Raw genomic sequence first — 25,977 nt, 5'->3', positions numbered from 1 at the left:
TTTTTTTCTTTCAGCTTCTCAGGAGGACTCCAGCCAATCTCTTGCCTCCTGTCTGAACCTGCTGCCGTCCCCCATGGATCTGCCTTTAGACCCGAACACTGCCAAGGAGCGGAGAGAGAACAACAGGTGCTTTTCTCCTCCTCCTCTGTCTCACCTCTTGTTAATATTCTCCTCTCCTCTCAACCTGCTTTACCCTCTGTTCATTTCTTTTTCTTCTCTCGTCTCCTCCCCTCCGTTCTCCTCGCTGTCAGATCGGGGGAAAGAATTAGATGTGATCACTTCTATGAAATATCGCAATAACAGTTTAACTCCCATGCACCGATCACAGAGATGGTTTAACGAATTCAAAAGAGAAGGCCTCGATCAAGGAACACAAATACTGCTTATTTTCGTGTTAGGCTTCACACGCTTTGAATTTTAATACACTGGGATCTGAAATATTTCATATTTAGTCCCAATTTACTCTTATAATTCCCTCCACTCTTCCACTAGATTTTGGAATGTGCTTATGGGTATTTGTGTTCTTCAGCCACAAGCACATTACAAAAGGCAGGTACTGATGTAGGTGAGGAGGCCTGGGATGCAGTCAGCGTTTCAATTCATCCCAAAGGTGTTCAGTAAGGATGAGATCAGAGCTCTATAGCAGGCCACTCAAGATCTTCCTCTCCAAAGCATTTAAACCAGATCTTCAAGGAGCTCACTTTGTGTACAGGGGCATCAACATGCTGGAGTGAATGCAAAATTTTATTATAGCGCATCTGAAGACGTCCAGTACAATTGAGTGCCTCCAGCTTTGTGGTAACAGTTTGGAAAAGAACCACATATAGCAGGAAAGGTCAGGTGACCCAATACTTTTGGCAATATTGTGTGTATATTAAATTCAAAACAGAGTGTAAACATATGCTATAGCAGTGAAGCCTGATTCGAATTGCAGCAGATTGAGTCTCAAGTGTCACTGTGGAGTTTGTACCCCAGTGTTCCTGATGATGAATTTTTAGGTTGAGTTTCCAACCCATTGGAGCAGATTGTAATCAACTTAATTGAATAAGCCTCCGAGATTGTTAAATCCACTTCAGTTTCCTGATGAAAACTGTCATAAATAAAATGATTGTTGACAGCTAATTATCATTATTTGTACGGTTATGTGCTGTTTTTTCTTTTCAGTAATCCCACATTAATACAGTGTTAGTTAAGCGTGTTAATAAATATGTTCTCGAATGCTGAGTCCTTACAAAACTGGGTCTCATTCCTGACAGCCGGCTTTTCCTCGTAATGACGCCAGCCGTGTCCCCTGTGGACGTCCCGGAAATTATATCGCCATGGAAATTAGCCTAGAAAATTCTCTATCTTTTCCTGACCTTTTAATTATTTGTACAATTTTTAGAAGCTGTCCTACTACGGTTCTGGTTTATAGTGTGACTAGCAGATTTTTGACCATGGCACATGTTCACAAAAAGAGAACGAAGTCCGCTTTATGATAGTAATAAACAATCGGTCAGAAATAGAATGTTAAATAAAAAAAAATGTAAATAAATATATATATATATATATATATATATATATATATATATATATATATATATATATATATATATATATATATATATATATATATGAATAACAAGAATAAATACATGTATAACTATAAAGTATAATTATGTTCTATAAAACAAGACAGAAAGAGATCTGTTTGGATATGATTGAGATATTGACCAGAGTCCAGATTTAAAGCGTCCCATTTAGCAGCAGTGCCGTGATCAGAATCTTCCCTGCCCCTGATGAAGGCTTAATAAATAATGCAACATATGCTTGAAAAATAGAGTATTCTTTTGTAACATCATTAATAAAGACTGTCATGGCAGGAGGTATGTGGACAGTTAACTACAAAGTGTTTGCAAACGCCTCATCACCACTAATACATTTGCACCAGCACCATTTGTTTCATTTGTTGATAGGCTCTTCCTGTTGATGAATAAAGTCTGTATAGATACAAAATGATCTACAGGATTTCAGTACCGAGATGACGGAGATCAATTATCTGTCCTTCCACTTTTTCAGTTTTGAGGTCATTGTCTTTATTTCGGTGTCATTATCTAAAAGATCAATTTTCAGGCAAATATTAACCTCCTTGCAGAGGCTTTTCTGCTAAAATGTCTTGGTCCATGGCAGAATTAATGATGCCATCAGGACTCACGAGAGCACTTGAACCAACAGCCCCAAAGCATCACTGATTCACCGTCATATTTTATCCCGGGTGTCAGGTGATCGCTCTTGCATTCAGTTTCAGTTTTCGTGGTTTTTTTTTGTTGTTTTTTTTTGCCACCAGAGAGACAACAACAGTTAAATATTGTGTCTGTCTAATATCTTATATTGAAATCTTTTAGGTTTCCCCCAATATGAGATTTTGTGTGCGGAACAGATTTGGACATTTTCCGAGGAAAACGCTTTAGAGATAAAAATATGTTCATTCTTAAAAAAAAAAAAAAAATAATCTTAGAAAAACGATTTTTGTTAGAACCCCAACTTGAAGACGTTTTTTTAATCTACTTTTGAGTAACTACACAAAAAAGCTATTAAGCTCCCTCTGGAGCAGGTGGTTTTACCTCGTCAGCAAGACGTATGAATGACCTTGCTTTGTATCTTTAAAACTGCTTTGAATTACGCGTCCACTGTATATCTTCCCAAAGTGTTTTATGATTAGCGTTATGCAGCCTAATGTACCTTCTCGGCATCTCTCAAATCTGGCCAGCAGTTTGCGAGTCAATTTCTGTTTCCTTTCCTTGTTTCTTATCAGCATTCATTTTTTTTTTTGTGCAGTGGGTTTTGTGACAGCTAGGATTGGGTGATAGGAGCAGAATATCATCTTGCATATTTCATATTATTTTTTTACAGTGGTCTTATGTTTTTGCATGTTTGTCCCACTTTAATGTTTTAGATCATCAAACCAATTTGAATATTAGTAAAAGTGAACACAAGTGAACACAACAGTTTTTAAATGAAGGTTTTATTATTGAGGGAAAACTAAAATCCAAAACTACATAGCCTGGTGTGAAAAAGTGTTTGCCCCCTAAACCTAATAACTGGTTGGGCCGCCCTTAGCAGCAACAACTGCAATCTAGCGTTTGCGATATCTTGCATTCAGTCTGTTACAGCGCTGTGGAGGAATTTTGGTCACTCATCTGTGCAGAATTGTTGTAATTTAGCCACATTGGAGGGTTTTTCAAACATGAACCACCTTTTTAAGGTCATGCCACAGCATCTCAATAGGATTCAGGTCAGGACTTTGACTAGGCCACTCCAAAGTCTTCATTTTGTTTATCTTCAGGCATTCAGAGGTGGACTTGCTGGTGTGTTTTGGATCATTGTCCTGCTGCAGAAACCAATTTCGCTTCAGCTTGAGGTCAAGAACAGATGGTCAGATATTCTCCTTCAGGATTTTTTGGTAGAACAGCAGAATTCATGGTTCCATTTATCACAGCAAGTCTTCCAGGTCCTGCAGCAAAACAGCCCCAGACCATCACACTACCACCACCATATTTTACTGTTGGTATGATGTTCATTTTCTGAAATGCGTCATTACTTTTTCGCCAGACATAATGGGACACACCTTCCAAAAAGTTCAACTTTTGTCTCGTCAGTCCACAGAGTATTTTCCCAAAAGATGTTTGGAAGTATTTTTTCCAATTATCAAGATGTTTTCTGGCAAAACTGAGACGAGCCTTTGTATTTTTTTGCTCAGCAGCGGTTTTCGTCTTGGTACTTGGACCATTTTTGCCCAGTCGCTTTCTTATGGTAGAGTCAGGAACACTGACCTTAACTAAGGTAAGTGGGGCCTGCAGTTCTTTAGATGTTGTAGTGGGGTCTTTTGTGACCTCTTGGATGAGTCGTTACTGTGCTCTTGGGGTCATTTTGGTCGGCCGGCCACTCCTGGGAAGGTTCTCCACTGTTCTATGTTTTTGCCATTTGTGAATAATGGCTCACTGTGTTTTGATCTCGGCATGATGTCTAGCTTTTGAGGATCTTTTGGTCTATTTCACTTTGTCAGGCAGGTCCTATTTAAGAGGTTTCTTTATTGCGAACAGGGGTGGCAGTAATCAGGCCTGGGTGTGGCTAGAGAAATTTAACTCTAGTGTGATAAACCACAGTTTTAACAGGGGGGCAAACACTTTTTTACACAGGGCCACAGATTTGGATTTTTCTTCAATAATAAAAACCTTAATTTAAAAACTGCATGTTGTGTTCACTTGTTATCTTTTACTAATATTTAAATTAGTTTGATGATCTGAAACATTAAAGTGTGACAAACATTCAAAAAACCAAGAAATCAAGACAAAACACTTTTTCACACCTGTGTGTGTGTGTGTGTGTATGTGTGTATGTATGTATGTATGCGCCGACGCTCCACATCCAACCTGAGCTTGAGAGGTTCTGCAAAGAAGAATGGGGAGAAACTGCCCAAAAATAGTTGTGCCAAACTTGTAGCATCATACTCATAGTGAATACTTATGTTAAATATTTCAAACAAGCTTCTTTCACATTGTCATTATGAGGTTAATGTTTGTAGAATTTTGAGGAAAATAATGAATTTAATTCAAAATTTATTCTGTATACTTTTAAGGATGCATTGTGACTCTGGGACTATACGATCAGACCGAACCAAAATACTGTGATGTAATTGATATTTTTCAATTTAATAATTGATATTAACTTAGCATACGGTAGATCTGTTCGATTTTTCCCCCCAGTGTCACTTTACTGTAACTAAATCTACAGTAAAATACAGTTTTGCTTAATTAAAATAAGTAGGAAAGAGTCATGGCCACATGCACACAGTGTAATTAATCATGAAGAGATCAGTGTGGGAAGAATTTATAAAAATAGATTTTACTTGCCAAGCTTTGTTGAATATTTATTTATTTATTTATTTATTTATTTATTTATTTATTTATTTATTTATTATATCAACACAAAAGGACATTATGGCAATCTTCTTTCTCAAGCTGTGACTATTTAGAGGTATGCAATAAATATTTCTATATTTAATCACATGAGCGGTGAAAGCTCATTTTTTCTAAGTTTTTCTAAACTTTTACAATGCTAATTATAAAACGGACTACATTATTCACCTGCACGTAGGTTCGTTGTTGCTATGATATAACAACGAGATCATCTCATGATGTACATTGGATTATAAAACTGTTTGTAAAAGATGCATGACAGAAATTCTCTCACAACTTTGCAATGAGCAGGTTTTAATGTGTAACAAAGTGTAGATCCTTTTTTTTATTTGACTCAGCACTAATGTATCTAAAAATCCTGGCTAGTTGTAGCGAGGACGCGGTCCACTGTTCGACAAAAGTTTTTCTTTTCCACTGTTACAGCTAATTCTCCGCTATTATAAAATGAATATCACTGAAGACTTCAGTGAGACACAACCATCATCAGTGCAGAAAACAACGCTGTCTACTGAGTTTTTATTCTTCTTCCATACTCAAATTTTGTTTTTATTATTGTTATCCTAAGGCAAAATCGTGCCTTTTTTTATAACACGGATGAGACATCAACAGTTGACGAAACTGAATCTGAGTCCCAGAGCCCTCCCTCTCTCAAACACAGCTCCGAGGATTGAGGCAGAGCTAAACTGAGCGAGGGAGAGGGGGCGGGAGTGAGAGGCAGAGAGGCAGAGAGGCAGAGAGAGAGAGAGAGAGAGAGAGAGAGAGAGAGAGAGAGAGAGAGAGAGAGAGAGAGAGAGAGAGAGAGAGAGAGAGAGAGAGAGAGAGAGAGAGAGAGAGAGAGAGAGAGAGAGAGAGAGAGAGAGAGAGAGAGAGAGAGAGAGAGAGAGAGAGAGAGAGAGAGAGAGAGAGAGAGAGAGAAAACAGAACAGAACAGAACAGAACAGAACAGAACGGTTTTATAGCAGCACTAAGCCTGAGTCACTTGTACAATGCAATATGTAGAAATTTCATTAACTAGCAATGTAGCAATGCCTGATATTTTGCAGGAAGTCTTACCCATACGTGATCCCATTCATGACTTTACACTTTTCCATGTAACAATTTGGCTCACCCCCCAACAATAACAAAGAATAAAGTCTCTGGACTGAGCCCAGGTGGTCAGGTGCTCAAATTCTCGGGAACGAAATGCTGTTCATCTCGCATGTCCTTCAGGAACAGGTTTGCTGCAGCGGGGGGCCAGACTGCATAGGTTCTTGCAAGCTGTGGTCCTCGTCAACAGAAGGCCGTGCGTCTGGCCTTGTGCTACTTTCTCCGTCTCTTTATCTTTCAAGGTGATTTAGAGAGTGAGGCTCCAAAACACACATATGAGCCATGACAAACTGAGAAGTACTTCAGATTGAGACTGCCTAATCCATCCCCTCAGCCACCACGTGTATGTCTAGGCTAAGCAATATTTCAATTGAAACGAGTCACGCTTGTCATTTGGATGTCACTCACAGGAAAGAATCGTGTAAGGTTTTTTTTATTGCATGGCACAATCACCGTATTGGCTTGTTCAGATGGTTCATGATGCCTATACAGTTATTTATTGTATTTAATTTTTTTTTCCTGATTATACACTTAAATCTAAGGCTTATCATATAGCTTATATAGCCTGGCTTTCTCATCTAAACCCTCATTAATTAATTTCCCTAAATGCCTAACGACCTTTTTAGCTTTAATTCAGTCAATAATGGTGAAATTATCATTTCAACAAACTGTATGCATACACCGCTCAAAAAACACAATCATAACAAGAAGTCAATTTCAGGGATATATCAGTCTGTTCAGGACACGTAAGTGAACAATTGAATCAATTTCACCTGCTTTGGTGCAAATGAAAGTGACAACAGGTGCACTGGAGAGGGAACAACATGACCGCGTCCAAAAATGGATTGGTTTCGCAGGTGATGGTCACAGACAATTGCTCTGTCCTTATCCTTCCTGACTGATTTGTCTCTAGTTTTGTGTTTGTTAGGGTCCTTCTCACTCCTTAAAGCTTAAGGCAGTACCTATAACTAGGGTTGCAAAGGCATTTCGATTTTGGAAATTTTCCAAGTTGGAGTAAATGGCAATTGATGGGAATTGATTAGAAATTTGGGGAAATGTATATAAACTGTATCATATACAGATATAAACGTTTCGTTTGGTCATAAGCTGACATGCATGCAAACTAATACAGTTTTAAACATAAATGTATGTAATATTTATGTCATTTACATAATTCTGTGACATTATTTTGTGTGCAGGATTCAAGAAATGTGTTATGGAGGAATGCATAGTGCATGTAGGGGGTGTGGCCTCAGTTGGCCTGCAGTAAGTGCACTGTGTGCATGTGCTTGATGAGCGTGCAGGGTAGAAAGTCAACTGAAATGGCATTAAATCTATTTGTTTTTAACCAAGATTTCCAGTTTATTACAAAATGAATTTTTGTTAATTCCCACTAATTCCTATGGAAAGTTGGCAATCTTGAAAATTCTTGTAATTTTGCAACCCTACCTATTACTCAGTTAGGTTGCGCAGATAGTCCAGGATGGCACAACCATATGTGTCATCGAAAGTAGGTTTGTTGTGTTGCCCAGCATAGTTTCAGGAGCATAGAAGCGATACCAGAAGATGGGCTGTTACATGGAAAACTGGACATGGTCGTAGAAGGGCAGCAATCCAGCAGCAGGACCAGTATTAGCTCCTTTGTCCCAACAAAATCACAATTGAGGGCCCAACAGCATACAGCGAACCCTGTACTATCAGCCCAATACCATGCAGTTTGAGTGCCATTTGTTACCAGAATTAGCAGGTCTTCTATTGGTACCCTCTTTTCTTCAATGATGAGAACAAGTTAACATCGAGCACATGACTAAAGTGAAAGAGTCTTCAGATATCATGGATATATCATGACTGTTTTTTGATAGTCTGGGGATGATTATCCTTTGAGGGTTGTTTAGACCTCCACATACTAGCCAGTGGTACCCTTACTGCTGTTAGATACTGGCAGGAATTCCTCAGAGCCATCGTCAGACATTATGCTGGTGTAGTGGAGCAGGGGTTCCTACTGGTGCATGAAAATGCCTGGTCTCATGTGGTCATGTCAATTGAATCCAATTGACAGCCTCTGGGGGGATTAGGTATCGGAGTTTATTGATGCCCTGATCTAGGTTTGAAGCTCTACAGGACATGCATACAGGCATACGGAGACCATACACACTACTAGTACTGACATTATGAATTGCTGTGATAAAATTCATGCAAGTTGGAGCAGCCTGTAATTGCTTACTTTACTCAGATATTAAAATAAATAAATCAACTCCACCGGAAAATAATTTTTGAAACATTAGTTTTACTGGTGCGCCAAGTGTAAAACCAAGCACCGAAGTCCGCCATGTAAAACACACACAAAACACATACTACCCAAATTGGGTTTAACACATGTTAATTATCTAATGTAATTTTCCCATTTATTAAATTTTATTCAATCAATTTCATTTGTGCCAATTTAATTGATTACTCAATATTAAGACTTATTTGGGGTGAAAGGAATCCTGAACCAACATGGCTACCATTCCATTTTTCAGCACCATGCTGTTCCATCTGTACTGTGGCTAATTGGAAGCAGCAGTGGAAATAAAATGGAAGCATGCTATTAACTTAGCAACTTAGAATCCACATAGTGCTTATAATAAGCAAAGAAAGAAAAAGCACCTTCAGTTCCTGTTTTCTTCTTTTCACATGAACTGTTTTTCAGCTTCCGTTCTTCCATTTTTTTTAATCGCTCAAAGTATACCATCAGTGTAATTAAAGCATGTGCCACAGAGCTTCGCATGCAATATGCTAAACTACATGTAAACAAATCTTTCTGTGCTGGTTGCCCACTCAAGCCATTTCACACACATTTTCACACCTTTCACTAGTAATCGTATTACTGTCTTGCTATGCTGTGCATTCTCATAACTATTGTGCTGTATCGGTTTCAGCTATTTACCTATAAACATTCTTAATAGCCCATCAAATCTGATAGAGTTCCTCTGGGTGTTTGCATCTCCTCAGGCCTGCTTTTGATTTTTGTTGTTCTTTACAGGGTTTCTTTCCTTGGAACACCTTCATACAGCACCATCAGTTTTCAAACTGCTTCTATTTTCTGTTTCTATTGCACTGCGTTTCTTAAATCTCCTCCCACTCACACGGTTATCTACAGCCACCAAATGTGCTGTACAGCTTAACAGCTTGCTAACTAAGGTGTACACATATTTGTCTTTGTGGCTTTTGCCAGGATACAAAAACCACTCGAATGCAGATTTTTTTATTTTTTTTTCCTTAAGTACTCCACTTTGCTTGAAGTGCTTATTATATTACAACTTGATGTGTTTATTAGATTTGTAAGCTACGGCTTTGTTTTTGGGCTTATTTTATGACTGATTGAAACGTATTGTAATCTTCCGTGACTAGCGTTTTGCTCAACACAATATTTCCATATCTTTATTGAATAAGCGTGCAGCTTATTACAACTGTATTTGTTTTTTTTCTTGTTTTTTTTCTTGAAACTATGACCTAGATGGAGATCCGATTGTGTTTTAGGAGCCATTCAAGCTAAGATCCAAATTTTTTCCCTGCTACCCTGTAATGAATATAGCAGCATGAATGGCTTCACGGTGCCCAGATGCAGCACTGCTTCTGTAGCGTGAAATTAATGTGTAATTAGAAATCAAAGGCACTGCGTAGCATGATGCTGAAGGCCCTAATGGGAATGCTGCGCTAATAACCCAAACATGGAGTATGAGCTATAAAGAAGTCCAGTTGGGGGAAGTCCATTGCGTGTGACAGATGCTCGAGGAGAGCAAAGGGACACTGGCTCCCTGTGTCCTATAACACGAGGGGTCCAGGTGAGCGCACGGAGGGGGGCCATCAAAGACTAGGCTAAGCAAAGAGACATGCCTTCACAGATCGCCCCGACTGGATGACATTATTAGTATTCGCATTGCAGACTGAAGGCATGAACCCAGAGAGTCCTGGGGGGAAGCTGTGATGGCTATAATGATATTGTAATGGGATATTAGAGGTGACTGGAATGTTGTCAAAGCTAATGGGCACCACTTTTAGATCTTCTACACAGGGCCATATTACAGTCAGGGAAAGATAGAGGCACTAATGCGAAGCATATTTTGGATTTATAGTGTTCGAAGGGACAGAAATCCAGCTTGTGCCAGCAGAGGCTGAAAAAGTGCTTTAGTAAGGAAAATTACATAGTCAGGGAAAAAAAAAACGCATTCATGTGATCATAAGTGTTCCTAGACAAAGCTAACTCTGCCAGAGTGCCATTTATTTATTTATTTTTTTTTTTTTTACAGCTGTGGCTATAATGCTAAGATGTCATCGCTTTTATCCTTTTTTTGTTTGACTGGATAAAAAGCCCTTAGATGCCATGCTCTCTCTGTAGTAAATATCAGGGGACAATACAGGGGTTGATGAAAGATCAGTGATGGTGTCATTGGAATCTGAATAACAACAGTTTCACGTTTCTCTAATCCATGATGTAAATTATGACCCTGTAACACATGTAGCAATCGCACCGCTGAACACATTTAGCTGAGGAAACGACATTTAACATCGAAAATGCTCACTCTTGAATTTTTAATATCTGTATTGGTTAAGACGTTTAGAGTGTACATATTTTGTCTTCCCTCCCTCAGGCACATGCTTTGAGAGAAAGTCATCAGAAAGGTTTGTGAGTGGTCAGGGCATCATAATAAATCATTACTGCGGTATTCGCCCGAGAGATTGTCGATCTTTGATGACCGGGTCACATAGTGTGTATTTGGCTACTAGTTTACTGCACAGAAGATGCAAACCAAGAATTGTATGGTTTTATGTACAGTATCAGGACATAATATATGATCTGGTCCTTAAAAGGTCTTAAAATGAGGTAAATACAACCTCAAATGAAAAACAACACATTGTCAATTTATTTTTACAAAAATCCAGTTGAAATGGAGACACCATTCGCGAAAGACTAAGTCCACATTTACATAAGGTTTACGTCTATATGAATTAACAGGCTAAGTAGCAGCCAGGCACTACAAATTCAATGCCCTCGATTAATTGATCCTCAGCAAGTGTGACCACATCTGTAAAAGCAGAAGTTTTAGTGCTTTGCTTGTCTGTGTGTTAACACAGTGCCAATGAGGAACCACATCAGCGATGATCTCAGAGAAGCAGTTGGGATCATTCTGGGAAGGGTTCTAAGGCCATTTCCAAGCTCATCATTCTACAGTGTGGCCTCTTCTTGCCAAAGAATTCTGGAGTATTCTCTCCATGCAACAGGACAATCATCACATGCACACCAGCAAATCTACCACAGAATGGCTGAAAAAGAACACAATCAAGGTGTTGCAATGGCCAGTCAAAGTCCAGACCCCAACCCGACTGAAATGCTGTGGCAGGACCTTAAGAGAGCTGTGCATAAACAAATAAAACGCATGCTAACCTCAATGAACTGAAGCAACGTTGTAAAGTAGAGCGAGCCAAAATTCCTCTACAGCGATAAGAGACTGATAGTCATAAAGAACAAGATTCCTTGAAGATATTGCTGAATAAGATGGATCTACAAACTAGTGAATCTGAAGGTGTAATATGTTTTTCAGACATGTTGTGTGTCGTTCATTTACGGCTGCATTTGCTGAGGTTGTATCTAAGATCTGCTAAGTACGAGATGATTTTTATTCTGTCCTGAATGGCAAAACCATAGAATTCAAAAAGGTGTGATTTTTCTTTTTTTTCCAACAGGACTGTAGCTACATGTTATATAGAGACATTCTGGAATTAGTCTCGTTTGTTCGTTCTTTCGTTCTTTCTTTCTTTTGTTCGTTCTCTCGTTCCTCCTTTCGTTCTCTCTCTTCTACAGTACATAGTTATCATAAAAAAAAAAGAAACAATGATTCTGCTTAGGGTTTTGGTCTGGACATCTAATATTCCAGTTACACCTCCTTTATACTGTATTTAAATGTTTGTGTTCTGCTCTCTGGTGCTTGCAAAACATGTAAGTAAATGTATTGTGCATATCGTAGGGTTCATGAATAATGTAACATTATTGACACGGTATATTCAAAAGTAGGGCTTTCTATTAGGCCAAGCAGTTAACTGACCTCGTGACCAAGACCAAATGTCTTCCTACAGAATACAGCATAGATATTTGCCAAGTGGATATTATTGTATTCCAGTGAAAGAAAGTATAAAACGCCTGATTAGATGTGAAAGGTTACCACAATTATAGAACAAGAGTTCTACAATATTCAGCATTTTTAAAAGTTATGTTTATATCATGTGTCCTTTACATATTTGATATTGATTGGCAAAGTTTTATTTATTTGTTTCCTTTTTTTTTAATAGCTAATGAATTTAGCTAGTTTCGTGATACAACAACTGCTAAAAATACATTAACCTATTTCATCGCTCTCTTTTTGTTTTTCTTTTCTTTTTTTTCTTTTCTTAGAGAGCCACGGCCTGTGTCACTCCGTGTGTCCTGTGATGATGAGTTGTTTTCTGGCCTTGAGACTTTACCCTTCAGACTGATGCAACAGGACTGCACGTCCATGAAAACGCTTCTGCTTCGACTTCGCAGGGTTTTGCAAGAGGTAAGGCTTCATGCTTGCAGCTGAATTCTGGAGCTGCTGTTTTTTTGTTGTTTTTTTTTTTTTTATTAAATCATCAGAGGTATAAACAGGGCTGTACGGCCCATGCCTGCTTGGACATCTTCATTTAAATTTCCATGGAGAACAGCTATGACAGTTTTGCCTCAAGCACACATGATCTGATCATTAGAAGCACTGACAAGTGACAAGTTTATAACATTGATTATCTCGTTACAGTGGTACCTGTCAATGAGGTGGGATTTATCAGGCAGCAATTTTGAAGTTCTTGATGTTGATTTGTTGGAAGCAGAAACAATAGACAAGCTTAAGGATCTGAGCGACTTTGAGAAGGGTAAAATTTGTGATGACTAGACGATCGGGTCAGTGGGCCTCCAAAACAGCAGGGTCATTTGGGGTGTTCTGTATATGCTGTGGTCGTTACCTTCTAAAAGTGGTACAAGGAAGGACAACCAGTGAACCAAAGGCAGAGTCACGAGCGCCACAGATTCACTGATGCGTGTAGGGAGTTAGTCCATCTGGTCCAGGCTCACAGAGGAGCTTCAGTAGTACAAATTGCTAAAAAAAAAAAAGTTAAGCACGTGGGCATTAGAACTGGACCAAGAAGAAGAAGAGGGTAAATTATATAAATCCTGTTTTCCTTGACATCAAATGGATGGCCAGGTGTGTATATGTGTAACTTATGAAGAGATGGCACCAGGATGTACTAGGGAAATAACTTGAGTCAACACGAGTAGTGTGATGCTCTGCTGAGAAAACAAGGGTCCTTTGTAACATGCCACCTATTTAAAGCCACATATTAACTGTACATTACAGTAGCTTAATTTTCAGTGGTTAAGGTGCTGGGTTACTGAACAGAAGGCCAGGGTTTCAAGACCCGGTATCGCCAAGCTGCCGCTCTTGGGCCCTTGAGCAAAGCATTTAACCCTCTGTGCTCCAGGGGCTCCGTATCATGGCCGATCCTGAATATGTGACAAATAATGGCTATTAATAAAAAGTTTAGAATCTTTACTTACTAGGCTGAAATTTCTGAAGCACAACTGTGACAATTTTACTGACTATGCAAAAAACATTACAAACTTTATTGAAGCTGAAATCAGAGCAAACAGAGCTTGATGTTCACCCCTGCAAATGCCACCGAATCAAACAAAAATATATTGGTTTTTTTATTATTTTGCAAAACTGTAGCCATTTTGATCTTTTGACCAAATACAAGCTCATTTGTTTTCAGTGAAGGTCCCTTTTACTCCTGTGTTATTTTAGATTTCATTATCGACTCTCACTATAGACCCATATATCCGCGACACTGTCCAGACACTTTATTTTACACACTAGCAACATTAGAGTCGTAAAAACTATTTTGTGAAGGCATAAAAAAAAAAACTAAATTCAGAGTTATGAGACAAAAGAAGGTCCAAGAAAGTGCACAGAACAGAAGAAACATGAATATTAAAGAGGAAATTGTTTGCCCTCCTCGCCAACTCTGTCCTCTCATTAACTTGCAAATGTGCCATCCTCCATCTCCATATGTAAACGGCTCAGCGAAAAGAATCGCAATGACTTGTGCTTTTCTGCTTTGTTTATGATTGTGTGACCCTGTGATATTGAGCACAGATGAAGACGTTTGTTCATTTTCCCAATGGTTTCTTATTTTTTGCAGTCATCCAGAATTACTGGCAGCCTTAGTAAAGTGCCATAAAGATTCTTACGAACAAAGTACCAGCATGTTCCCATTTTCGTCAACACGAGGAAACGAAAAGAACTCGCAAGTTACCTAAGACTGAACTGTGTTTACCTTCATCAATAAACCGATTCCAGAAACCCTTAGAATCATTAAGATTCTACGAAAGTAGCCAGAGCTGTAATAAACCTCTATGCCCCCACATAGAGAGGCGGATGGTTACAGGGACAACATTTCTCCAAGGGTCACAGCTGGAGATTTGCAGAAGATAAACATCATTTTGGATGTATTAAGTCTTCAAATGTGAAATTAGACCGCCATGCTAACAAACTATTTGGAAGGTCAGACCAAAGCCGCTTCATTTTTCAAGTGTGTGTGCATGGAATTTAGTAAATGCTCTTGGAAAGTTGAGTGTTATGTGGTTTTTTGGTCGGATTAATCAAAAGTTTTATTTTTCTAAGTATGATTATACAAGAAAGAATCTCTAATGCTATGTATGGTAGAGCAGTGGTCCCCAACCCCCAGGACGTGGACCGGCACCAGTCCGTGGGTCAATTGGTACCAGGCACAAAAAGTAAATAATACATAACATTATTTCCGTTTTATTTATTATCTGATTCTGAACTGAATGTTATATTTTGAAAAATGACCGGATTCTCTCCTCCACATCTGTCTATGACTCACTCTTGATGCATGTCATGATGCCTCACATGTATTACCTCCATCCGCTACCTTCTTAAAGGGGCTGCTCCTGCCGCTAACACATAATCCATTACCGCTAAAGTCAAACCCCCAAGCTAGCAAAATGAACAAAAAACAACAAAGTGGATTCACGTTTATTATTATATTTAGAAAATACCATCGTATCATTTTATTTTGTTGTATTTATCTGCCACACCTTAAAGGCCGGTTCGTGAAAAAATTGTCCGTGGTGCTAAAAAGGTTGGGGACCGCTTTGGTAGAGGATCTGTAATGAAATAATGTTCGTTTTTTTTTTTTTTTTTTTTTTTATAAAGGGCCCCATAAAGTTTTAGAAGATCAGGTTGCCTCAATTAAAAATCAACAACTGTAAACTTGCAACAGAATATAGATGATAGATATAAACATGCACACGATATGGTTCAGTGAATAAAAAAAAAATAAAAAAAATAATCTTTGTGCATGGTCATCTTATTGATGTAGTTTACAAGCCATGTCTTTAATCGTATTAATTTTTTTTTTCTTTCAGTTCAGCCAAATTTTTTTTAAGAAATAAAAAAGATTTAGAATTAAGTGAGGTGAAAAAGGCAAGTTGACAGAGGCGAGGTAATGCTCGAGGCAAAGTTCTGCTAAGAAACTATGGGTCCTCACCTTAAGATTAGTCATAAAACAGTAGTCATTACAGTAGCCTAGGAATGTCATCTTTCCTTTTTTATCTTTACCTTGAGGACAGCTCTGTCTTGGCTAGGCCAAAAATATCCAACACACAACTTTATCAGTGTTGCTGACTATGTGAAAATGAACATTTATGACTAAAGCTGGAGTCAGAGTAAGCAGAGCCTGAAGTTCACCCTGCAAACGCCACTGAATGAAACAAAAGTATAGATTCTTTTTTTTTATTATTTGGCAAAACTGTAGTCCCTCTGAGCTTTTGACTAAAAACAAGGTCATTTAGTTGATTCAGTGGAGCTTCCTTTACTCTATTGAGTCATGTTATTTTAGATTTCATTATTGACATTATTGAATAGGACAATTGAGGATCTACAGAGATCCTGTAATTAAGGTCAGGTCTCGAATTCTGTGCATTGTATTTCCTACTCTTTACGAAAAAGGTGCAAGAATTAAGCATTAAGGCTAAATGTTGCTCATTTTCAGATTGTGAGATTAAATGAATGAACCATTATCATTTTTTTGTTCTCCTCCAGTTTTTTTAAGGCCATCTTTCCCATAGGTGCAGATAACTCTGGAATCATTTCATTATTCGCTCGTTCACTATGGCATGACACAGCTTGTCATCAGGCTAGTTAGGTAGCTACAGCTAACCTGACATATAATATACCAATGGCAATTTCTTATAGATTGTTCAAAAATGGTTTCTTACTTATGGGTGTCATTTTGCCCTAAAGGTCAACTAAGTTGGCATGTCTATGCTACCAAATTATAGCACACCTCACAAAAGATGCTTTCAGTGAAACACTCAGTGGACCATTAAGCACTCAAGATCCATTAGGGCATTACAACCGAGTGTGCTGCTGAAAATATCAGGAACACAACCACTTATCATGTACAAACATTTAGACCAGCTGAACAGCTGTAGCTGAATCCTCTGTTTTAGAACGACTCAAAACAGAGAAGAAGGAAAAAAAAGAAAAGAAAAGAAAAATATAAGTCCTTGCACTTAATTCTTATCACATCCGATGCTCACTAGGGTTATTAGGGTTGATTATATTTAACTTTTTACATGGCACAGAGTGTAAGTAACAATGAAAAGCTTCTTTTTACCAGATAGAAGTGAAGTGCCGAGAAAAACTGATATATAACAAAAGTTATGTGTTTACTGTGAGAGTCTGTGCCATGAGGGGCCATGTTGAACATCCAGAGGTCAGTATGAGGGAATTTTACTCAAAGCATCACATCTGAACTGCTCTAATATACGATACACTAATATGTATGGTTCTGTCAAGCAGACAAAAACATGAACATGACAAGAGGACATTGTTGTCACGTTAAGTGACGTACAGCTGTTATCACTTAGGGTGTACTTACTTTTGTTGTCAGTTATTTAGACAATAATGGCTGAGTTATTTTTAGAGGACAGTAAATCTATACTGCTATACAAACTGCACACTGACTACACTAAAATATATTGAAGTTTCTGTAGTATTGTTCCTTGAGAAGATCTGCTGAAATTGTTGTCGAAATGAGAGGGGTGTACTCACTTTTGGGAGACACTGTATCTATCTGTATTCATTTAAAAAGGTTGTGGGAACTTTGGAGCTTGGAACTTGAAGAACTTCCCTTAATTTTGACCAGTCCCCTTCTAAGTCCCTGCAGCTTAGAAGCATATCACGATGCTCACAATATTCTAATGCCACCGTCACCACCATCTTTCATTGCAGAGCGGTTTTAGTGACTTGATGAGCAGTATCTGGTTGTTGCCAGATGTTGTGCTCAGACACAAATGTATTCAATTTATGTCTCATAAGACCATAGAAACTTTTTCCTCATGCTCTTTGATTCTTTTAAACACCCTCCATGTGACATTTAATCAGGAGTTACTTGTGTCTAGCCACTCTACTATAAATGCCTGATTGATGCGGTATTTCTTAGATTGAGGTTTGCAAAGAGATGTTTTTATGTCTCTGTGAAGGACTTCTGTAGCTTTGTTAGAAAAGAATTGTTGGGTAGGACTTCTAGTGGTTCCAGACTTCTCTTCCATTTCACATCCGTGGTGTTCACGTTGCTTTTAGAACAATTTAAAGCTTTAGAAATGGTTTAGAACTTAGCCCAGATGTATGTATCTCTACTCAGTTTGATTTTGGAGATCCCCAGGCTACATGGCTTGGTTTTTGGTCGGATCTGCACTCTGTATTGTGGGACCCTATACACATAGTCGAGTGCCTTTCTAAAATCATGTCCAGTCAACGAAATTTAGTATATTGGACTCCAGCTCGAGTTCAAAGTGGAGTCTAACAATTGAGATAAAGAAGAGATATTTTTTGTTTTAATTTGAATGTATTTTGTCAAAAAAAAAGATACATTTGCTTCTTTTTTTTGGAAGTGGAACCTTTTGGTGTATTGGAATCTGTTGATCATTTGAGTTAACAAAAACTGCCGGTATTCAAACTGATGTCTTTGTTGTTGTTGTTGATTTTTCTCCTGTTTTTTTGTAGAGCACTGAGCCCAGCCCTGCCAGCAGCCTTCACTCTTTACCTATAAGCCCCTGCAGTGAGAAGTCACCAGCTTTCAAGGTAATTCCTTGCATTATAGATACTTATTTTCTAAGCCTTTTAGAATGGTTAAGTTTGTGTAATCAAGCATAAGGTTTTTGTAGTTTGTTAAAATGTACAGTTTAACTGTCAGAATTTTAAAAGTACAGTCACAGAGAATGAATTTCCTTTCCATCGTGTGTCTTTCAACAACAAAATCAACAAAAAACAATAAAATCCTCTCTGCAATTCAACTTCAGTTTATCTGAATATGAATGATTTTTTATTTTATTTCTTTTACTATCAATAAAAAAACATTGATAAGATTATTTTAGTATGTTCGGTAATCAGTTGGAGCCGGGCCATCGCTGTCACAAGAGAAAGGTTTATACTTTTGCCTGTGGAACTTTATTTTTTTCTGAGGAGGGAAGCGGATTTTGTTTTTCATCAGGATTTATAATAATTTTTTTTTTTTTTATCTCGGAAATCCCGTCGAGCTGAGCAAAGTTGGAAACGAGGTCTCTCTCTCTCTGTCCTCCTTCCTGACCTACATGGAGCACATGCAGGAGCAGCATTCGCACCGACGGGCCATGTGATGTCGCAGCTTGTCCGTAGCCGGCGAGAGGAAAGCTTAGAATAGGACGCAATGCATTTTCACACCGTGTTCGGATGACAGGGGGAGGGTGGGACTTGTCCTGGCTTGTTCTAGAAAATGTAAAACTTCCCTGTTTTTAAAAATAAAACCCACGATCCCACCTGAGACGGAACCGTGTCACTTTCTGTCCTACTTTAAGCAGAAAACTTTGTGTATCGAACATTTGTTATCCCCGTCGCTTTTGTAATTGGAGCCTGAGGAAAGCGCTCTCGTGTGGCGAGAATGAGAAACTTGCAGGAAGAATGTAGAGTCGTCACACTTGTTACCCGATAATAATGCATGTAACCGCCATCAGTCATTAAGCTCCGCTGTATATTTCTAGTGCAACAGGCATAACCGGGTTTAAGTGTGATTCAGGAAATTGGATTTAGGTACATAATGCACAGTTCCAGTTTCAGGCTGCTGAGCAGGATCCATTGTTCTAGTTCATACTATATTTCATAGTGATAAAGGAATGGGTTTCCCATACAGTGTCAAACTCAAAACATGTATTTATGGCCAACGTTTCCCATAGCATGTACTTTATCATGGTCAAATGAGGAAAGAATCGTTTTTATCATGCAAATTTTGTCAGATTTTTTTCCCATCCTGCTTATACAATTCAATAATGAGCATGACATGCTTCAGTTGGTTTGCGGCTTTGTGTTTACACATTGCATACAAACATTAGAAGATGTAGTGTTGTTCTGCGTTAATTAACTAGTTGGAATGTTTTTTTGTTAAACAGGGTCTGTTTACCATGCAGCTGCTGTAAAGGGCATTATAATAACACTAGATAATATTTGTAGGACAATTAATAAAGGTAGCAATGATGCCTTTTAGGATCAGAGTCCCCGTTTTGATCTTTAGCTCAAGTAAGTCTGATTGTTTCTTAATGCTTTGCTTGTGTGTCTGTTTGAGTTTCCTGTCAGTCCTCCTGCCTTCTGAAACCTTGCTAGTAGGTGGATTAGCTAGGCTAAATTGTCCTTAGACAATTGCCCCAGGACAAGCTCTAGATCTATCACAACCCTTACCAGGATAAAGAGCTTAGTGAAAGTGAATAAATGAGTTGTGCAAGAGAAAAAAGAGTGGGCGAAGTGGCATAGTGTACCTCCTCTATCAGTTATGGTGACAATAGACACTAGGTGACAATCAGAGGCATCGTGAGCTCATGCATGCAGAAGTGGGCAGATTACACTTTTCTCCAATTGTTTCACTCTGCCCTATGACGCAGCATGAGCAACAGTCCAGAGCTGAGAGGTGGCGGAAATCGACCAATGCTCACGGAGAAAAGTTCCGGAAAAAAGGAGGCGGCGAATGTGTCGTAAAGCTCTTTTCAGTGACTTTGCGCAATTGTTTCAGCTCACCTCAGCTCACCTTCTTTTTTTCAATAAAATCACAGCATTTCTTTATGATGGACAAAAAGCAATCTATTTCAATAAATGTAAAACCACCAACACAATGCTCTTTTCTGATATTAACGTCCGCCATTGTGCCTGCTGTATCAGCAGCAATATTATTGTAACATTCATAAAAGCTGAATCTCAAGAAGATTCTCGGCTCAAACCGATCCAAGGTGAGATCCAACGGGTTTCGAAACGAATCCATAGCTACGAAGCAAAAAGTATCCAAGGTCCTAGACTGTATTTACATAGTAATACAGACAAATGCAGTAAGCAAACATTTTTTGTTTTTTTATCACAGCATTAACAACAATAAAATGTTATAAGAAATTTTAGATTACTAGATACTGTAAAGAAGAATGAGGAAATTATTTTTTCTTAGCAAACAAATATGTATAATAAATAATAATAATAAAATAATAAAATCCCCCTAAAAAAGGGATAGAATATAGTGAGAAAATGCTCACATCGTAAGGTTTACCTATTGCACATACCTGAATGCTGTACATAATAAATGAAAATGAAATGTGTGTAGTTGAATTCTCTTTGGTTCCTGTCTTTTCAGGCGTCCTGTACATTCACCCGCTCTGACTAGCATAAAAGTATGTTTAAAATTACTGCTCACACCAGGAAATACGAATTATGCAGAGCACAGCAAATCACTGAAGTATGGTAATTAGGTCTAAATGGAAAGATTGGCTACATGCCTCTCTAGGACAGCCATACGGCAGGACTTTTTATCTTGAAAATGAGATTATTTCCCCATAATTCAAAGTTTCAGTGAATTTTTTTTCTTTCTTTTTTTTTCCGCTCTCGCACAAAAGAAACGTTAAATAGTTTCGTTTCACGTGATCTTACTTATTTAGAACAGTTGATGTGCCCTATTTTGGATTTGGCTTATACTGATAAATGCATTCTTTTTAAACTTCTTAAAGATAATAAGGACAAATAATAATGGTGTTAAAATATTGCCTTGTGGTTCTCTGGTGTAACCACTATATATCTATATCTATATATGTGTGTGTATATATATATATATATATGCAATGATGTGGATGTTTCAATATTTTATTCAGAATACAACATAGATGACATATCAAATGTTTAAACTGAAAAAATGTATCATTTTAAAAGAAAATAATAAGTTGATTTTAAATTTCATGGCATCAACACATTTCAAAAAAGTTGGTACAAGGCCATGTTGGCATCCCCTCTTCTTTTTATAACAGTCTGCAAACGTCTGGGGACTGAGGAGACAAGTTGTTCAAGTTTAGGAATAGGAATGTTGTCCCATTCTTGTCTAATACAGGCTTCTAGTTGCTCAACTGTCTTAGGTCTTCTTTGTCACATCTTCCTCTTTATGATGCACCAAATGTTTTCTATGGGTGAAAGATCTGGACTGCAGGCTGGCCATTTCAGTACCTGGATCCTTCTTCTACACAGCCATGATGTTGTAATTGATGCAGCATGTGGTCTGGCATTGTCCTATTGGAAAATGCAAGGTCTTACTTGAAAGAGACGACGTCTGGATGGGAGCATATGTTGTTCTAGAACTTGGATATACCTTTCAGCATTAATGGTGCCTTTCCAGATGTGTAAGCTCCCCATGCCACACGCACTCATGCAACCCCATACCATCAGAGATGCAGGCTTCTGAACTTAGCGCTGATAACAACTTGGGTTGTACTTATCCTCTTTAGTCCAGATGACATGGCATCCCAGGTTTACAAAAAGAACTTCAAATTTTGATTCGTCTGACCACAGAACAGTTTTCCACTTTGCCACAGTCCATTTTAAATGAGCCTTGACCCAGAGAAAAGGCCTGCGCTTCTGGATCATGTTTAGATATGGTTTCTTTTTTGATCTATAGAGTTTTAACCGGCAATGGCGAATGGCACGGTGGATTGTGTTCACCGACAATGTTTTCTGGAAGTATTCCTGAGCCCATGTTGTGATTTCCATTACAGTAACATTCCTGTATGTGATGCAGTGCCGTCTAAGGGCCCGAAGATCACGGCCATCCAGTATGGTTTTCCGGCCTCGACCCTTACGCGCAGAAATTGTTCCAGATTCTCTGAATCTTTGGATGATATTATGCACTGCAGATGATGATAACTTCAAACTCTTTGCAATTTTTCTCTGAGAAACTCCTTTCTGATATTGCTCCACTATTTTTCGCTGCAGCATTGGGGGAATTGGTGATCCTCTGCCCATCTTGACTTCTGAGAGACACTGCCACTCTGAGAGGCTCTTTTTATACCCAATCATGTTGCCAATTGACCTAATAAGTTGCAAATTGGTCCTCCAGCTGTTCCTTATATGCACATTTAACTTTTCAGGCTTCTTATTGCTACCTGTCCCAACTTTTTTGGAATGTGTAGCTCTCATGAAATCCAAAATTAGTTAATATTTGGCATGATATTTTAAAATAGTAAAAATCTCTGTTAATAAATAGTGTTTTTACTTTAAAAAGGAACAGTAGACATTTTGTTTATTTACTCATCTGTCTGAAGAGTTCAACATTCAGCATATTCCAGCATTTAGGTTTTCTCTAACCGTAGTGATCTCAGTTTGTTAAGCTTGACCCTTTCCCACTACTGAAGTATCTAACTAGGCCAGATAAACTGAAATACTACTCGAGTGGAGCTTTACAGCGTGGTTCCAAAGAGACACTGTGTGGGTCTTGTCATGCTGAAGGCATTCGTCTGTTTGTCTATGTACTTGTGTACGAGTGTGTGTAAGTGTAACTATGGCCAATTTTCTCTTTGGCGGTCCACCATGCCTCTGCAGAGATAAAATGCCTCTTGGTAAAGCTGGGATCTATAATTATGGTTTAATTAAATGCTCCCACAAGCTTGGATTTGGACGTGACCTTTCGTATGCATGGGACAGATGCAATTTAAAAAGAAGTTCTCTAATTTGAGGTATAAAGACGGAAGATCTTCATATATTTATTTATTATTTATTACCTTTTTTCTTTTTTTTTTTCTTTTTTTTTTAAAGCTCCATCAGAGGTACATTGGCTGCTCTTGAGATCCTTGTTTTTACAATGTTTTCACATTGCCAGAAATAGTTTAGCATATGACATTGAAGCACGTAATCCTTTTGACTGAGCTCTCATGAAGGACTCTGTACGCCGTACCAAACAGGATTAAGCCTAGCCCTTGACTTGTTTTTATTTTTTTGCACCTTGATTAATGAACACATTGTTTAGAATGACAGTAAAAAAAAAAAAACATTTTTTGACCTTTATGTAAATGTGGGAGATAAATTACCTTTAAAGTTTACGTTCTTCATAAAATTGCAATGGGGTATAGTGGCTAAAGTCAATTATATCTGCAATAACAAAATAAACAGTGAAAGAATCATGAGGCCAACAATTTATTGATTATTTTCACATTGGAAAATGAACAATTTCAAGATTTTTCCTGGTCAATATACACCATATGTCTGAGCATGTGTGGTCACCTGATTGTGTCTTTACTCAAATAGTTCCCATAAGTTAGGACACAAGTGCATAAGGCATTATATTCTCTAGCATTTAATTTTCTTTACTTGAGCTACAAATCCCAAACCTGTTCCAGCATGTCAGTGCCCCTGTGCACAAAGCAAGCTCCATGAAGACATGGTTTGCTGTGGAAGAACTTTACTAGCCTGCACATAGCGCTGACCTCAACCCCATTGAACACCTTTAAAATAAACTGGAACACCGAATGCATCACAGACTAACATAAAACCACACTGTAAAATCTAGTGGAAAACATATATTAATATGACTGGGATTAAATGTGATAAAATCAGGAATAGTGTCAGATAATTATTTCAGGACCTTCAATTTTCTGTATTGTTTGGTTATCTGTTGTGGGATAATTGGAATATTTACTGGTAAACATATAGTACAGCATTTAAACTAGCATAATGAGTCCCTTTATACTGCTTTAATGAGGAAACATTGGGCTTTTTAAACATATCCATGAAACGGTCGTACTGTTTGTTTGTTTGTTTATTTATTTATTTTTAATCCAAATATGATAGGGTCTCCATTCCCCCATGCCCTTCTGCCAAAATTTAGCCTTTGGCTGTGCTCCAAAAACTACAGAAGCAGCACTTCAATTTTCTTTTAGGGAATTGGGGGGGGATCGCATTTCCGTCTTAAGCCCCCCTCTCCCCCCCCTCGTTTTTTTTTTTTTTCTCTCCAATATACAAGCTCAGACGTATTATAGGCTTTCATAGCAGGATTATTAGTCTGATTATCCCAACATTATGCACCTAAATGTGCAAGACTTTCATGTACCCTTACTGTATTTCCCCAGTGTGACTAATCCCGTTACTGTCTTAAATTAAACCCTCTCTGGAAAGCAGCTGTGGTGTATCTAAGGCTTTTTATTACTGCCGCATTAGTTGCCAGATCTATGCTCTATATGCATGTGGATGAGGAATTTTAGCGATAGACTGAATTTCCATTTTTTTTCAGTTCCTGACCTGCTTTAGGAGCTTTCGGTGGTTTAGTATTGGTGCCTTTGAAGCTCCCGGTTCCTCCGTACACGTATAATGGATTTTGACGAGACTTGGCTGGAAATGGAGAGCGAGTTCGCATCAGATGAAACTTCAGTGTGAAACCTTCACTCCCTCTTCACTTTCTGTTCTCTCACTCGAAGAGCTAGTTTTCAGCCAGAAAAGATGGCCTGAATAAAGTAGTTATTTTTTTAAGGTTTGTTTTGTTGTGTGTGTGTGTGTGTGTGTGTGTGTGTGTGTGTGTGTGTGTGTGTGTGTGTGTGTGTGTGTGTGTGTGTGTGTGTGTGTGTGTGTGTGTGTGTAGGATACAGGGCGAGATGAGAGCCACTCCCTACAGCAGCAGCTGAAAGAGAGAGATGAGTTGATCCTGCTTCTGCAGACTGAGCTGGTGAGATAAGTCAAACCCCTCATACACATCACCACCGTTTTCTCATCCAAGATGCCTATAGTCTTCTCAAAGGCAGGCCCAGATCAACATGCTACAGCTTTATGCTTGCTTTATTTAATTCCTCTTTTTGTTGACGCTACACAATTAGGTGGCACTATAAAATAAAATAGTCTTTTTTTCCTCTTTTCCCCAGACCTTGTAGTCATAAGTTATGCAGATGCATGAGAGCACTCCAGTGTTGCACTGGAAATATTTTGTTACGGGCCTCACTCAGTACTCACTCAGTACCAGGTGCCATATGCCTGATCACTACCACTCACTATGGCGAACCAACACTATTCTCCTAAACGCAAAAAAGATAGATGCCAGAAGGAGAAATATAACAGCTCCTGCTCAAATTTGTAGGCCAGGAGTGTGGAGTGCAAATGAAAAAGATGTGCTAAGGAAAGAAAGAGGGCTTAAGTAAAAACTGTAGAGGGCAGTCAAGAGGCTATAAATGCGAGCGCGGGAATGAAGACTAATACTCCAGCTATAATGTGAAAGGCCGTCATAATGGTTTTCTACCTGCTAAATTGATATTTGTTGGACTGATTTGTGGCGGTGATTAAAAAGAACCCCTTAAAAGCACATCAAATTTTAAATGCCGTAGTTCTGTCCTGTCGCTGCCGTCTGGGGTAAAAGTGACTGATAGTTAGTTGAATCACAGGGCGGAATCTTTATTACTCTGTCATTGTAATATTGCCATTAGATTGATTGCTTACTCACGTATTGAAAGCTATTATTTATATGTTTTTGTATTAGTTGCATAGTTATT

At 38.4% G+C, this 25,977-nt stretch overlaps 1 protein-coding gene across 2 annotated transcripts in view; it reads left to right on the top strand.

The window, feature by feature from the left end:
* Window positions 1-25,977, top strand: part of ccser1 (coiled-coil serine-rich protein 1) — a 91,375-nt gene that overhangs the window by 33,127 nt on the left and 32,271 nt on the right. For both annotated transcript variants that reach the window (XM_083553650.1, XM_083553651.1), the window contains exons 5-8: window positions 15-126; window positions 12,478-12,619; window positions 18,188-18,265; window positions 25,080-25,163. In XM_083553650.1, the coding sequence (XP_083409776.1) occupies window positions 15-126; window positions 12,478-12,619; window positions 18,188-18,265; window positions 25,080-25,163 (416 nt within the window). The remainder of the gene's footprint in view (window positions 1-14; window positions 127-12,477; window positions 12,620-18,187; window positions 18,266-25,079; window positions 25,164-25,977) is intronic.

The sequence above is a fragment of the Silurus aristotelis genome (genome assembly GCF_946808225.1).
Source record: "Silurus aristotelis genome assembly, chromosome: 11".
Lineage (NCBI taxonomy): Eukaryota > Metazoa > Chordata > Actinopteri > Siluriformes > Siluridae > Silurus > Silurus aristotelis.
The sequence above is the reverse complement of the archived record's forward strand: the minus strand, read 5'-3'. Positions and strand labels throughout refer to the sequence as shown.